The sequence below is a fragment of the Neophocaena asiaeorientalis genome, unplaced genomic scaffold (assembly GCF_003031525.2).
Source record: "Neophocaena asiaeorientalis asiaeorientalis breed wild unplaced genomic scaffold, Neophocaena_asiaeorientalis_V1.1 scaffold25, whole genome shotgun sequence".
Lineage (NCBI taxonomy): Eukaryota > Metazoa > Chordata > Mammalia > Artiodactyla > Phocoenidae > Neophocaena > Neophocaena asiaeorientalis.
In genome coordinates this window covers 405,235-421,524 of record NW_020172492.1, presented here as the reverse complement: position 1 = coordinate 421,524, position 16,290 = coordinate 405,235, and the positions used below count along the sequence as shown (strand labels likewise).

At 37.1% G+C, this 16,290-nt stretch overlaps 1 protein-coding gene across 3 annotated transcripts in view; it reads right to left on the bottom strand.

The window, feature by feature from the left end:
• KCNT2 (potassium sodium-activated channel subfamily T member 2) overlaps positions 1–16,290 on the bottom strand; it is a 360,211-nt gene that overhangs the window by 65,935 nt on the left and 277,986 nt on the right. For all 3 annotated transcript variants that reach the window (XM_024738205.1, XM_024738206.1, XM_024738207.1), the window contains 2 exons: positions 13,272–13,406; positions 1,070–1,181 (listed from right to left, as the gene is read on the bottom strand). In XM_024738205.1, coding sequence (XP_024593973.1) covers positions 1,070–1,181; positions 13,272–13,406 — 247 coding nt within the window. The remainder of the gene's footprint in view (positions 1–1,069; positions 1,182–13,271; positions 13,407–16,290) is intronic.

Sequence of the window (16,290 nt, the reverse complement as noted above, 5' to 3'; positions counted from 1 at the left end):
GCGTTATTCTCATCTCTTCCCAATCCTAGTAAGTCCCCACTTGAAAAGAGCCTCATTAAATACAATTCCCAACTCTTGATAAACTTTGACCTTCCTTTCCCCACTCCAAGACATTGACAAAGCTCTCCTGAGTCTTAATTAGCTCTATCTGATTGCAGGCATTTTTTAGATTTATGGGGAGAAAAATTCATCTTTGGCTATTATAAAACCACTCTTATTTCTTAGGTGGACTTGAGTCTTTGACATGTCCAGGCCAACTTTTTTTGGATCCCAGGTATATGTTTTTATTCATGGATGGCTCACTTGGGGTACAAATTTTGGAGACCTTTTATATAAAGTTGTGAAGAGAGGTGTTGGCTAGGAAGGCAAGGAACAAGGAGTTTTAAGCAAAGGCAGATGTGCTGTTATCCTAAAGATTCCAAGGGCATTTATGACAGCAGTCATGCATCTAAACAGGTGACAGGCAGGTGGATGGATGCTCATGGGATAGAAGAGCAAACAACTTTCAATTTTAATAAATATTTATAAACCAAAAAAAAAAAAAAAACAAAAAAGCTCTCTTGAGGTGACAGCCTCCCTTACGTAAGCAATAAACTTGGCTTTGTCTCAGATTGTGAGCTTGTGTCTCATATTATCTCCTCTGGGAACTGACTTTCAACAAAGCCTATAAGTTTCCTAGGACTGTAAGGATTTATGAAAACTGCAAATTCCTACGTAAATATAGATGTCTTGACAGAGTACTCGTGGTATTATCAATAATGGACATTATAAGTGAGTATATATACCCCTGCTGAGTTTAACTCTTTCATATATCATGCTTTCAATTTATGATTAATGATGATGGAACGAGATACCTCTATCATGTTCACTTGTGATATATATGGTTCAAATCCGTCAATCCCTACTTTAAAAAAATTATAAATTAAGATTTTAGCCCCCATATAGGAATTCAAAACAGCATTTTTATTTTTACTATTTCATGGCATTCCTCTCTACATGTAGAAATTTTAGAGTTAGTCTTTCAGCCCAAAAGGTTAAATGCAACTTACTTCATGATGTGAATTCCTACCTTTTCCAGCTTGGAAAGAGCAAGGGAGTAACAGTCTTTGGCTCTGAATTGCATGAATCTCATGTTGGCTGGGTGGGTGAGCTCTGTGATAATACTGAGACTGGAAAACAACCTGCATTTCAAAGAAACATTTGCATTACGCTAACAATCCAATATGGTATTTTTTATAACAACATATTTATGAGTGAGTGATACCTAGCTGTAGGCATAAAACTACACGCAATTATAAGAGCAGGCCATACCACATCACCTGTTCTGTGCAATGCAAGAAAAATGAAACCCTCTTTCCCAAAGAATATTTTAACCAACATTTTAGCACCATAAGAAAAATAAATTCAGTAATTTGGCTTTTAGTAGGCATTTTCTTGTCACACATTCATAAAGCTGATTGAAGAAGTTACCTCATGGATAATATTGAAATAGAAATTTGTAGGTGAATATCCGGATTGGCAAAAATTTCCTATGATGAGCTTATTGTTCATAATTGAGTTCTTTGATCTTCTATGGTTCCCTGTCCTCATAGTATGTGCTTTTAAACGCCAAATCCTGCTACAATGAACTTCTGAGAAGAGCAACTATTTTAACTGAAATAACAACTCATTGTAATGAATTGAGGTCATGGCTCAATTGATGGCATTGTTCTAGAAGGATCCTGAGACTTCCCACTTGCCCAGAGTTTCGCATTAGCGTTCTTTCCATTTACCTCCTCTCCCTCAAAAACACACACGTGTGCAAGCGCACACATACCCATGCACACGCATGATTTCTCCCCCCCCGAAAAACCGGGCAAAATAAAACCACAGCAAACACCTTCTTATTGTCGCTGTGCTTGATGTCGCTGATCTCTAGCTGATGTCCGTGATCACTGGTAGCTGTCCTGGCTCAAATATTTTGAGATTCTCTGTGGCGGCCACATCATGTGATAATCAGCTTTGCTCTCCATACAATATGTCTTCAAACCCAGTTATGGCCACTTCAAATTCCTACCAGTAGCTGAACCCATGCCTTGAACTCAGTCACTAGAACTGACAGAAATATGCTGGCCAGAAACATCTGACTCGTGGCTCAGAAACAAATCAGCATCTCCAGCTGATCTCGCATTATCTGCGGGGTCCAGGAGTGAGGGCACTGTTACTCCATCTGCCTGAGCGCTTGGCTTGGTGTCTTAGAGAGGAAGCTGGGAGCCCTGACTCTGAACTCCAGAATGACGGATGCGATTACCCCTTTCCTCGGCTCTAACTCCCTAAAGCTGATGGATGGTTTGCTAGACCCTCTCCCTCCTCTCAGGGAGTGAGGGTCTGTCTGCAGGCTTGCTGGGCCTTCCCTGAGGGGCCCTCAGGTCAGTTTCCAGGGGGCTTAGTCACCCTATCAGTTAAGACCTAAAAAATGCTTAAAAATGCTATATTTCAGAGTTATCTGTGAAAACTACATGTGCCCTCTTGGTTACATTGCTGGACCGGTATCGAGACTTACCTAATCAAAGCCTTTGCAAATGGTATCATCAGGTGTTTCATGAGATCCACTCTTCGGAGGAACAAATATAGCCACACGGCCTCATCTCCATTTTGAGAACAAATATTATTGTACTTTAAGTACAACAGGTAACTTGTGATAAGTTGGATTGAAATAATATCAGCAAAAGAACAATCAGAACATAATTTCTTTTGTTGACTTTTAATGTTAAAAGTATAATTTTATTGGGCTTTCCTGGTGGCGCAGTGCTTGAGAGTCCGCCTGCCGATGCAGGGGACACGGGTTCGTGCCCCGGTCCGGGAAGATCCCACATGCCACGGAGCGGCTGGGCCCGTGAGCCATGGCCGCTGAGCCTGTGCGTCCGGAGCCTGTGCTCCGCAACGGGAGAGGCCACAACAGTGAGAGGCCCGCGTACCACAAAGTATAATTTTATTTGTGCAGTTCATCACGGTTTACAATAGTTCTGTTACCTTGAGTTGATTGAGGAAACACTAAACCTCAGATTCTGTACAGGACAGGTGGTATGAAACTTAGAGATACAGTTTGTGAAAGACTTAGCACAGTGTCTGATACATAACAGGTCCTGTTCCTTAGTTGTGGTGGTATTACTATTTTCTTAACTTTTTTCTTTTTTCTCCTGTTGCTATTTCTGCTTGAAACGTAGTTTCCTCCTTCCTTACTCTCCTCCTCCACCCCTATATTTGGAATCTCAACAATTATTTAAAGTTCTTATCAAATCTCATTGAGATGAAGCTGTACCATTGCTTAAAGTCAGAATCCACAGTGGCTCCTGGTATTTGGTTTATTTGTAATACTGCTTATTACATTGCATTTTGCACTAAACTCTGGTTGGTTTCATCCACACTTCAGCCTTCCTACTAAAGCATAGCAGCCAGGAAGGCAAAGTTTCCCTCCTAGTGTCCTAGTAGTTCACATTATATTCCTCTAATTGATAATTCTTTGTTACAATAAACACATCTCGCAGTTCTGATTTGTGTATTTTTGGTTTAGTGGATTAAATCTTGGTGAAGAAGGGGTGTGATTTAACTAGATTAGTTTATGGAGAAACACCATATAATCTGTATTCCTCAGGACTTTCTTTTAGAAGCTCTATTCTCACTCAGAAGTCCCCAGTGGTAGCACATTTGATTAAAAGTTCATTTTCTCAGAAACTTTTGAAAAATTAGAAGAGTGGCCTGATAGAAAAAAATATCAATTGACTTTTGGGCTGGTGGGACTCCATCTGGTAAGCCTAAGAAATGACAAATCTCGTACCATCTGGAAGTTTCAAAAGTATTCACTTAAGAAATATCTTAAAAGAACAATGTCTCTAAAGATATTTACCATGATATGGTGTGTCAATCGGCTGTCAAAACAGAAACTAAAATGAATAAATAAGAGCAACATGGACGAATGAAGATAAAGCATGTAGTCTCATTTAGAGAATAAATGCCATATTCATGATCTGAGCTTCTAAAAAGGAAAATTAACTGACCTGAGGTTTTTCTCTTTGTCTTTTCACTTTTTAAATTTTTTTTTTTATCTTTTGGAAGGTTAAAGAAAGGTCCAAAACCCGATAATATCTAAAATTTACAGAGCATTATTCTTAGAGCTTTCCATGTATTGATTCATGTAATCTTCAGAACATCAGGTTAAGGACCTCCTTCTTTTGGGTCTCCATCTGCACCCCCTGTTCCCTGGGAGGAGTTGGGGACATAGGGCTCACTTCTGACTCTGCCTTTTCAGTATCTCTGGGTGTGCGCTGGTCTGAGCCAGGCCATGAAGTGAGCCCAGCCCTACAGGGAAGACCCAGTGGTTGTCTAGCAGGGCTCCTGATCAGGGTTCTCCACTACTGCCAGGCACCAACGCTACACAGTTCTGCCTAGCATGGGATCCCCAACTGCCTGACTTCTTTGGGTCTCGATAGTTTCCAACTTGTTTAGGAAATCGAGAGAGTCACTTACTGTTTCTTCAAATTCCAAAAACTACTCTATGATTTACTTACAATTATTAGTTTACAGTCGAAGAAACTGAGGCCCAGAAAAACCAAATAAAACGTTCAAGGTAAGATTCTAGTAGGTAGCAGAGCCTGGGTCACACACAAACAGTCAGGGTCTAGAACACGAACCTGCCCCCCTCCCTATTTTAATAAATAGGTAGGTAGGAAAGGAAACTCAAATGACCCAAATAAAATAGTAAGTTATTGAGAATATCTAGTAACATGTTGGAGTTTCAGATATTACAAGTCAACTCTATTTTAAACTTTTGTAATCTCTACTTCTGTAGCTATCCGGAAATAGGAGCTGTTAGATCATAACTTCATTATTGTTGTTTCAATTTACTGAGGACAATATTTAGTATCTAATTTAGCAAATAAATATCAAGTGTTTGCTGTTGGAGAGCTCTGGTCTCCAGGAGATAAAAAAGAAGTGGAACATGAAATTCCTGCCTTTATATTAGACTCTTATGATCTAATAGAGGAAACGGCAACAAATTCATAAATTATAAGGATGTACATATTTTTCTAAGGATGGTAAATGTGGATGACTGAAATCTGTGGTTCACAAATTAAATAGCTTTAAGATGCTAGTGAATGGATAGCTTGTGAGGAACATCTTGGAAGGTACTGAGATATATGGCCAGAGAAGGAATTTCTGAGGAAACAAAAAGTAAACAAATGAAAAATATATCTCAACTTTTGGAAATTTTTATTTTCTTTGAGAAATACGGCTTTTATCTTTCACATATATTATTTTTCTAACTTTAGACAAATTTGTGACCACTTGAAATCTTTTGTTTATAATCCTTTTCTAACACATTACATCAAACAGAATATATATATATATATACATATATATATATATATATATATATATGTAGCCAGATGTATTTGAGGTCTTAGTAAGAGTCAGTAATAAAATGATTGAGTGATCTAGTCATTGTATTTAAGTGACTTCTAGAGTTGAAATTAGATAGGACAACAAAATTTATGTGATGTGCCATTTCTGTTCTATGTAATTGAACCTACACCATTTATGTTAGTTTAAACTGAGAAACTGCACTAAGTCTGCCACCTAGTGAAAATCTAGAACTAAATAATACTTAAATAATGAAATATTTTATTGTAGTGCCCTTCGTATCTATAAAATATTACTTGTATTCATTTATAATACTTTATATTTGCAAATTTGGTTGTCTAATAGATTTAATTATATATCTTTAAAATACTAATACTGTACATCCATTTCTGAGCCTTAATATGACCTAAATACATTTTGAATATATAACATTTTAGAATTAAATGACCTCATAAGTCTCTTTTCCCTAGGTACTAGGATCATCATAAAGCAATATAGTAATTGAAAATAATGTAGTTTGTTCTATTTTAAATTGTTCTACAATTACTTCTCTAGTTTAAGTTTTAAATGACTTGTTTAATACTTTCCTTGTACATTGGAGCAAAACTTGCTATCCCAAAATGTCTTTGGCAGTTGAAATGGTTGCTTTTTATTAAAGACACATTTTGATGGGCCAATTTACTCGGTGACGTAAGTATAATTGTGTAAAATACCTACGGAATTGTCATCTGCTTGAATTAATTCATTTAATAAATAATTTTGACATGCCCAGGTATGTTAACCAACACAAAGATGAAAACCATACCATATACTTCATTTCAGAGACTGGGAGAACTCTGAGACTAGCTGCCTGTATATATTAAAGCAAAACAAACAAACATCAGAACATACAAATCTGAAAGTTATTTACAATATTTTAATAAAAATATTACTTAGGGCTTCCCTGGTGGCACAGTGGTTGAGAATCTTCCTGCCAATGCAGAGGACACGGGTTCGAGCCCTGGTCTGGGAAGATCCCACATGCCGCAGAGCAACTGGGCCCGTTAGCCACAGCTGCTGAGCCTGCGTATCTGGAGCCTGTGCTCCCCAACAAGAGAGGCCGCGACAGTGAGAGGCCCGCGCACTGCAATGGAGAGTGGCCCCCGCTCGCCGCAACTAGAGAAAGCCCTCGCACAGAGACGAAGACCCAACACAGCCAAAAATAAATAAATAAACTAATTAAATTAAAAAAAAAAATATTACTTAGTGAGCTAGTGTGTTACACTATAAATTTTGATCTGTGGTGGCTGGGAATGATGTTTCTGAATAACAAAGGGTGTATATTATTATGAAAGGTATAGAAACACACTTAGATGCATGAGCCCCCAGTTTTAGACTATGATTGAATATTGGCACTAAAACAAACATGAACATATTTTTTCACAAATGTTTTTAAAACACTTTAGATCTGAGTCTGGGGTAGTAGTAATAAATGACAGTATAATAAATATCAGATATCTCCTGCATTTAAAATTTTAATCCATGTAAACTGAACAAAATATTAAAAATTTTGCACTGTATAAAAAAATCACTCTTGCATTGATACGTATTCGGTATCAATGTTTTGAATTACATCGTTTCCCAAGTGCCTATGTGTGTTATTTCTTCAGTAAGCCTATGACTATTTTGCCAAGCTAGAGACGATATTCCTTTTTTATTTTTAACTTGACATTTATGCTCTTATAGTCCTTGCAATTCAAAAGTCTTCTAACTGGTCGGTTTTCACCCACTCTCACTTTTCCCCAAACCATTCTTCACACTGTAGCTAAAATAATATTTTAAACTTTCCTATCTTTCAATGATTTCCTGTTATTCTTAAAATAAAGGGCAACTTACTAAAGTGTTCTTCAAAGCCATGAATAGTCTGGCTTCTGGTTTCCATCTCAGCCTCTGGCGTACCTTCCTCCGGCTCTGCTCCAAGTCCTTGGATGTTTAGTACCTAGCGCCTTGGTATTTGCTGCCCCCCTGTGGAATGCTCTGTTCATCTTTTAAGCCCACTTACTGCCTTTATCTTTTTAGTAAAAGACCAGTTCCTCAGGGAGAGGCATTCCTTCACCCACTGGACTAGATCACATATATTCTTCTATTTTCTTTCAGTAGTTGCCAAATTTATAATCCTCTAGCTAAGTCCTTAAATGACTTGCTTAATACTTTCCTTGGATAGTACAGCAAAACTTCCTACCCCAAAATGTCTTGGGCATTTGAAGTGGTTGCTTTTCATTCAAGGCACATTTTGATGTGCCTATTTAAATTTAATTTAGATACTAATACTCGTTCATAAAAATGTGAAAACGTTCAATATTTTCAGAATGTATCGAGCACCTTGTTAGGTAAAACTTTAGCAAGAGAAACTTAAATTTGAAAGTAAGGACCTGCTTTTCTTATTTTTTTTTATTTTTATTTTTTTGTGGTACGCGGGCCTCTCACTGTTGTGGCCTCTCCCATTGCAGAGCACAGGCTCCGGACGCGCAGGCTCAGCGGCCATGGCTCACGGGCCCAGCCGCTCCGCGGCATGTGGGATCTTCCCGGACCGGGGCACGAACCCGTGTCCCCTGCATCAGCAGGCGGACTCTCAAGCACTGCGCCACCAGGGAAGCCCCCTGCTTTTCTTTTAATTTGGAAATCAGACAGGGGACCTTTGTGCTAGGGAGACTCACTTGAGTGTTTCTCTTAGAAATGTAAGGAAAGGTGCTTAGACAGGTAGCAGAGAAAGTTTAACAGGCTCTAACCTGACAAAGACCTTATCTGCCAATGTCTTCTGTGCTCTGAAATGCTCTCTGGGGGAGGTGGTGGGCCAGCTACGAAGGATTCAGTCTCTTCTGAGCAAAGTAGTGGAGCCATTCCCTTCCTCAGGGCGTCTGGAACCTCTGGGCTAGAGGTCATCCCAGAGGAAGTTTGCTGCTTTATGGGGCTACTAAGAACCCATGAAGGAAAACTCACCTTGCGAGAAAGAACACATCTGGGTAAGGACCCACTTAGGTCCTTCTGGAGAGGCAGCTCATGCTGGCACAAAGCACGGCTGGAGGTTCCTCTTGGTCCAGCCATCCTAGCACACACTTCAGAGTGCTCACTAAATGAGCGTTAAAACTCTGGACACCATGCTCTAGACTTTGGATGTTAAAGATGAATCACTTCCTGGGTAGGTTCTCCGGGGCCAAACCAGCAAATAGGTAATCGCCACACAAGGTGGATGAAGACACATTAAGTGTGTTGTGAGCTTCTGAATAAAAAATTTAACCTTATTTCAGACTGGTCATACCAGTTACATCAATAGGTTGTGAACTAGAGCACTCTTACTTTCATTTCATACTTGAATTCCATCTCATTCTTGTCTCCTGGGCTCTAATATAAGCACAGACTGAAGACTTTTCTAACACATTCCTTCACAGTTTTAGAAGCAAAAAATGTAAAAGTCAAAAAACCCCACATCCAAACAGAATGTCAAAATAATCAAGTTAAAATGGCATGGCCCAAACAGCTAAACAGTCAGAAATGCTAGCATAAAATGTAGCATCACCCCATATAAAGTAACAGTATAAAGTACTCTTTATTTGCCTAGTACCATCCAGATACTACAGAGATCACAAGATTTGATTGTCTCCTAGAAATAAATAAGCCAAAGAAAATATTGCATCTAAATTCTTGCCCCAATTTTCTAACTAATAAAGTAACCATGATGTCTGCTTCCACATTTTCGTGACCACGATATTTTAGAAACTGCAACTTGAGGACACTGCCAATTATTATCTGCCTATTATGTGCCTGGCGCTGCTGAGTGCTTTTCAGAAATCATCTCACAGTCCTTTCAGCAACCTTGCTTGGCAGGATGATGCAATAGTGTGGGCACATTCAGGCTGCCTAGATTAAAATGAACTTGATGTTAGACTTTGGGACCCTTCTGATTTAAATCCTAAGCGCCATCAATAGCAGCTGCATGACTCTTAAGATAGACAGTTCTCACTTTACGTTAAAATGCTTCAGCATAAACAGTGTGATAGGTTCAAAGGTTTGGTTTAAGAGAAACTCCAGGTGCAGCTAAGCATTCTATTTCACCACTCAGGGTGGCACAATTTGGTTTTGTAATCAGAGTACACATCCCAGAATTGAAATGGCTTCTGTTAGCCATACTTCTATCAACACCCCAGCCTTACTAGTTAACCAGTAAGAAATTGGCTCTCGTTTGAGGAAATGAATGATGGTCATAAAGATGCAAGGATTGGCTGAGATCTTTTAGACCTACTATTGTTGAAATAATTTCTAGGCCCAAGATGGAGTGGCTCCTGCCCTGGGTGCCACGTCAGCAAACCAAAACCTAAACTTTCTTGTTCCTGTAAATGTCCCACTTGACCAGATATAGATTATAGTCAGTCAGCCAACCCCCAAATGCCAAGCCAACTCTGTACTTATATCTTTGTTCCTTATTCATTTTCTATTTTTTTTCTCTTCCTTGTTTCTCATTCTTTAAGCTATAAAAACTTTCTGCCTCTCACCCCAGTTTGGAGTTCTCTGGACCCTTGGGGATGCAGACTGTCTACTTCATGAAGTGTTAAAGTTTGTTTGTATTACCTAAGTTGTGTTCTTTAATCATGTTTAACACTACTTACTCTTGCATACTCGATGTGTAAGAATCTAGTTCCCTTGGAGATGGGGCCCTAGGTTTTTCTCCTAAATAAATAGTCTGCTATCCACCCACTGTGACTGGACTTCTGGGTGCCTGACGCTTACTTATAAGAGTAACTGGATCCTCTCTCTGGAGTGCTGTCATCTGCCTCTAGGAAATTTCATGCAAGCTGGTGGGTAGAAAATCTGAAAGGACAGAAAACTGGGAGTAGGAGGAAGACAGAAAAAGGAAACAGAGTTGAGATCTGTGTTAGCCCATAGTAGATAATCAGTAATTGGCTGTTTAGGGTTTCAGCACAGGACTGTTTGTCATGACTGATCTTGGAGTTTAATCCAGGTAAAGAGGGAAGAGAGCCCTCAGGTGACTAAGGACAGTAGAATCAGTGGACAGTAGATTCCAGCAGAAAAGGACTGTTCAGAGTGGGGGATATGGGAAGCAATGAGGTAGAAAATAAGTAGTAGTGCTCAGAGAGTTGAATGAAATTCAGAATATGGCGGGGAGGAATTATTGGTACTCTAATGACCACGAGAATAGGTGGCTAAGGTCAGACATCGAAAGGACCATCTGGGTAGGATTTTTGAAAACATCAAGAATTATGGTAGAAGCAGGGTTGGCAAGAGTCACAGTGAATCAAGAAATGAAACCTTTAAGGAATGTGGCAGAGTGACCTCAAGGGTGATATCTGACTGACTGCACCGATAAAATGAAACTACCAAGTCTGTACGATTTGGGTCATTTATCTACATAAATGGTATTCCATATACCATAGGGACCCACTTGTATCTGACTCTTTTATTATGTAAGACTAGCCTAGTTTAGCATGCCTAGATTAACAGCTGATGAATTACTCCATAAAAAAGTTTCATAGATTTTTTAAAGTTTATTTTAAATATTACCATATTTTTTAAAATAGAAGTATAGTTGATTCACAATGTTGTGTTAGTTTCAGGTGTGCAGCAAGTGATTTGGTTATTTGGTTATCTATTTTATATATAGTCATGTGTATATGTTAATCCCAATCTCATAGTTTATCCCTCCCCTCCTTTTCCCCTTTGGTAACCATAAGTTTGTTTTCTATGTCTGTGGGTCTATCATAATTTTTTTTCCTGAAAAATATTGTTATATACTTAGAAAAATGATAATGCCTTTACAGACACAGGAAAAGAGAGAACAAAATTTGGGTATTTCATAGTTCTTCTCAAATTTCTGCTTAAAACTATTCAGTCTAGATGTTTTTATGAGCCATACAAATTGCATAATTTCTAAAATGTTCTGCTGAAGATAGGTAACCTTAATAGTGAAAAGATCCAAAATCACTCATTCACTCATTCAGTCATTCTTTCAATATGTGATGCCTCCTCCACCAGGTACTCAGGGAAGGCAGCCTTCCCACCACCAGCAACCACATGTGCAGCTGCCCTTAGTTATTCTGGTCAGCTAGTTCATTGAAAAAAATTAATTAGAGGCTTTGCACCTCTCAGTAAGATGGAGGTTTATTATTCTCGTGAAATAAAAATAATTCATTCAGAGAATATGTCAAATCAATAGAACTGTCACCATAAGAGACATAAACTCACAATAAGCTGAAAATTAAAATGGCACGTTTAATCAAAAAGACCAGGATCCTCTCCTGTTAAAACTGTAATTAGCTTTTGCCAAGCATGGAATCAAAAAGTATGATTTTACTTTATTCATTGGCTATAAATCTCATCCATCTGAATTCATTTTCCACCCTGTGGTTTCCTTTTTCATTCTCTAGAGAAAAAAGAATGCTTATATATATGTCATATTTTCAACATGTGCTATGCTACCTTTAAATGTACTATTTACATAGCTCAATGACTAGTTAGCTATATTCTAAATGAACTGCCCATAACAGTAACTTTAGAGGGTGTATTACTCTTTCTGGAACAGGAGGAGATTCTAATGCAAGTTAGGGTAGATTTTTCCAATTGCTGTGACAGATTCTTTACATACCTGATTTCCTGTCCTCACACTGACACTGTAAGAAGGGTTAATTATTCTCCACATGCATTTTATAGATGAGGGAAACTGAATTTCAATGAGGTTAAGAAACATACTCAAAGTCACAGTAATTTTCTGCGGGAACCTCTGGGATAGAGATCATGTCAGATGAAGTTTGTTGCTATATTGTTCCAAGGTCTGTAGCTTTTCCACTCTGCCCCACATAAGTGATAAGTCTATGGCTAATAATGATAGTAGCTAACATTTATTGAGAAATTGAAAACAACCAGGCAGGTACCAAGGCATTATATGTTTTTAAATCTCCAACAACCTTGTGATTAAGACATCAAGGTTTAGAGAAGGAAAGTAATTTGCCTAAGATCATATAATAAATAGTCAACTTAAGTGAGACACACAACTTGGCTCTCTCTCCTGAATTCTGACTTCAAACTATAAACAGATAACTATCCTCAATATATGGTTTGCTACAATACAAAGGTATGAAGTGATGGGAGATAAAGATAGAGTTCAGATTGCTTCATTCACTTTCATAATTTGGTAGCTCAGATATTTCCTTTAGACTTCTGCAAAATGCATAAAACTGAAATAATGATCTTTTAGTTATTTAAATTTTAAGATGATTTTAGGAAGAATCATTCCAAATGACACCGATGTCTTGATTGATTGGCAATTTTGACTTTGCTCACAGCATGAACTTTTCTCTGGTCAGTATTGTTAATTCTTACGCAAAGATGACCCTAACGGGAATTCCTACCAGGATGGGTTTAATTATTGAAAGACAGGAAGTGTCTTTCATTAGGAAGTGAGGATAACATTGTGACTTGGCTCCTAACATGGGTATATTAGCCTTGCGATCTTTTCTTCCTGGTTATTCAGTATGTAAATGCATACCTTTGGCTACCGCTGGGCATAAAACCAAAATTAAACATGCGTGGTTTGGCAAAAATCATGACTGCTACTGCACACAGCTTTTTAGAATTTCTTAAACTATACGAAAAAACAAATGCATTATTCTTTTTATTTTTAAAAGAACTGCTGACCTGATGTTAAAAATTAAACTTCACACAGTACCAGCCATACATTAGGTCCTAAATAAGTATTTGTTTTATGATAAAAGGAATAAACATAACTGCAGTAGAAATGTCTCATGTTCATTCTTTATACACAGAGTCACAGAGTCATATATCTCACAGATGCTTAAGGGCTGGGTTATCCAGATATTTACCTGAAAAGGGTCTGCACGTTTACAATCGTTTTGGCATCTGCCATGTAGTCTTCCTCGGCACTCATGGTGCTTTCTTTGTCCACAACCACCATGTTGGCAGCGAAAGTCACTCCACACCTGAGTAAATCGTCTAGACTTTGATAAAAACCAACAGAGAAAAATGAACTTTCAATAAATCTCAGTACTAGGATGGTGCTAAAACTTGTTTACACCCCTGCGCTTACAGACGTATAGGTTGCCCTTATACGTGGCTTTCACAGAGTGGACACTGGTAGATGTTATGGGAACTAATATAAGACAATATTCTCTACTGATATGAAGTAAATTGTATTTGGGGTTTCTTTATGTTTCATTAGATCTCAACCATTTCAAAGCACGCGTTAAGGATCTTTATTTAATAATACTTATTAATTTTATAAATAAAACATGGAAACACCCATTTTACAACCAAATAGAATTAGAACATGTTAGAACCTTGTTTTTACAATTAGCACATAATTTCAAAGACACGACATTCACATTTTTTATCCCTGAGGCACTTTTGGTAAGAATAGAAATGAACACATATTAATTTAGATGGTCAAGCCTAATAAAGAAATATTTATTAAAAATACTTATTTTTAAATGTCTATTATTTATTTGTGTAAAGCTATGTGTTATAGATTGGTTCTACACAGCCGAGAGCATGTAAAATATATAAATATCGGTTGCATTCAAGCCTACCTTCTAGCCACTTTTGAGCAAGTGATTGAATGAAGTAATTTTGTTGGTTGCAGGAAATAATTGCTAAACTAGGACACAAGCTCCTATGAGTTACCACAGAGTCAGTCTTCTCCCCTATCACTGATAAAAATTTTACCTAGCACTGAATTTAAAAACAATGTTACCATAAAAGCTGAATTAAGAAAACCATTATCTCATTGCCTTTGCTTCATACAAACTACAAAAATAGGACTGAACTGGATAAGGGAGATTGTATCAAAACTTGAATGAGTGCAAGAGTAGTCTAGGTTCAGAACTGATTGAAGATAGATAAGAAGAATTGGGCTAATTGATTTCTACATCTTTTGATTTAAAATGAGAAGTGTAAAACTTAAAGAACAGTAGCTCTTTTTAGCTTCTTAAATGGAAGAGTCAGTTCCCCAAGGATCTTCTCCAAGTTCATGATCACTTGAATTAGTCATCTCACTAATTCACTAGAAGGAATTTTCCTTTTATGGGAAGGCAAGAGGCAGGATTTCTTACTCTTTTATATGGTGAGAGAGTATTACCAAAGCTTTGAGTCCAAGATCCCCAGGAGTAGTCCAGAAAAAAATATTTCGCTTGAATCAGGCACAGTGTTCTGTGGCAGGGATTTTATGGCTAAAACTGTGGAAACAGAATGTTATTCCAAATAAATTTCCTACGGTGAGAGGGGCCAGGACCATAACACCCAATCAATATGATGACCAAGTTTAAATCTCTAGGAACACTTTACTAGGGTGTTCCTTTTAGCTAGGAAATTCATAATTGTTTTTACATCTATTAAAATACATTTTTTAAAAAGAAAAATGTAGGTGGAAAACGAATGTGATATGGTCCCTTATGTACCATAAAAATGATGCCTAAATCTTATGTCTTCACCAACCTTATTTTAGTGGTAATCCACTTTCTTATATTTCATTTCTTACAATCTTTACTTCCCTGATTAAAAAATTATAATTTTCTATATAGGAAAAGGGAAAGATAAGGTGGTAGAAGGTAAGCTTGACTGAAAAAAGATACACAAATAGAAGTGATAATAAAATATGAATATTTCATCAGCAATAAATCAATGAAGTTGAGACTTAACAAAAAACGTAACTATGAGAATTCCTGTACTAAATAGTCACTAACTACCTAAACCTGTATATATCAGTTAATTCCATACTCAAAATATTGGCCGCTGTAGTTGACACATAACTTTGGCAAATGATTTTAGTAATTATTATTAAATATGAGTTTAAATCTAAAGAAATCTATAGAATCTATAGAAAAAATATAAAATTGGAATGGCATTTCTGAACCACGTAGAAACTTTTTTGTTCTTCATGTTTTAACTTTAAATTATTTATATTCATTTAATATTGTATTGTATTCTTTCTTTCCTTTTTTTATTTGGCTACCGATTTATTCTTATAATTCTGTGTCTATCATAATTTCTCCCCACTATCTTATCTACAAAGCCACTGCCCATTTTTTCTTTAGCACTATTGCTTTACGCAGTTTGGTCACCAGATGGTGGCCCAAGAAAAAAGTCAACATGGATGAAAAACAGTTACAGATAATCTAACTGACATTGCCCCTCTTTCTACCTTTCTCTGACTTCCTTTTCGAAGAGAACTAGAATGTAAAGGAATGAATATAGGTGAATGTTTGTGAGTGTGTTCTAATTCATTCATAGTTTTCTTCGCTTATTTATGTTTAAGGAAACTTTCAAACATAAGCAGAAGAGAATACTATATACTGAACCTCCTGTACCAATCACCCAGCTTCAATAATTAGCAACTTGTAGCCAATCCTGTTTCATCTCTAATCCTAGGGATTTGATCCTTTCCATTCTTCTTTTCCTCCCCGTAAATACTTTTATAGATGGAGAATTCATTATATAGTTTACATCAAAAAAGACAGATGAGAGGTTTATTTTATATCTTTTAAATATAATGTTCTAATGAATTTTAATAGAATACTCTCACAACAAAGAAACATTACTATTGATAAAATATGGATTGATTTCATTTTCATGGATTTAAATAATAGTTTTAATACATCTACATTTTAGTTAGTTGGTTAGTATTATGCAACTGATAACATAAATTATATTAACGTAGAATGGAAGCTAAATATAGGTTAATCTGTTTGGCCTTTAATGTGTCCACGGCCAATAAACACTGTCAAAGTTACGAAGCTTTGTTTTTCAGCATCTACAAGATGAAATGTAAGCATGAAAGTTCTCAATGGATAACCTTTAGCATTTTATTTGGAATGTTTTGGGCTGATT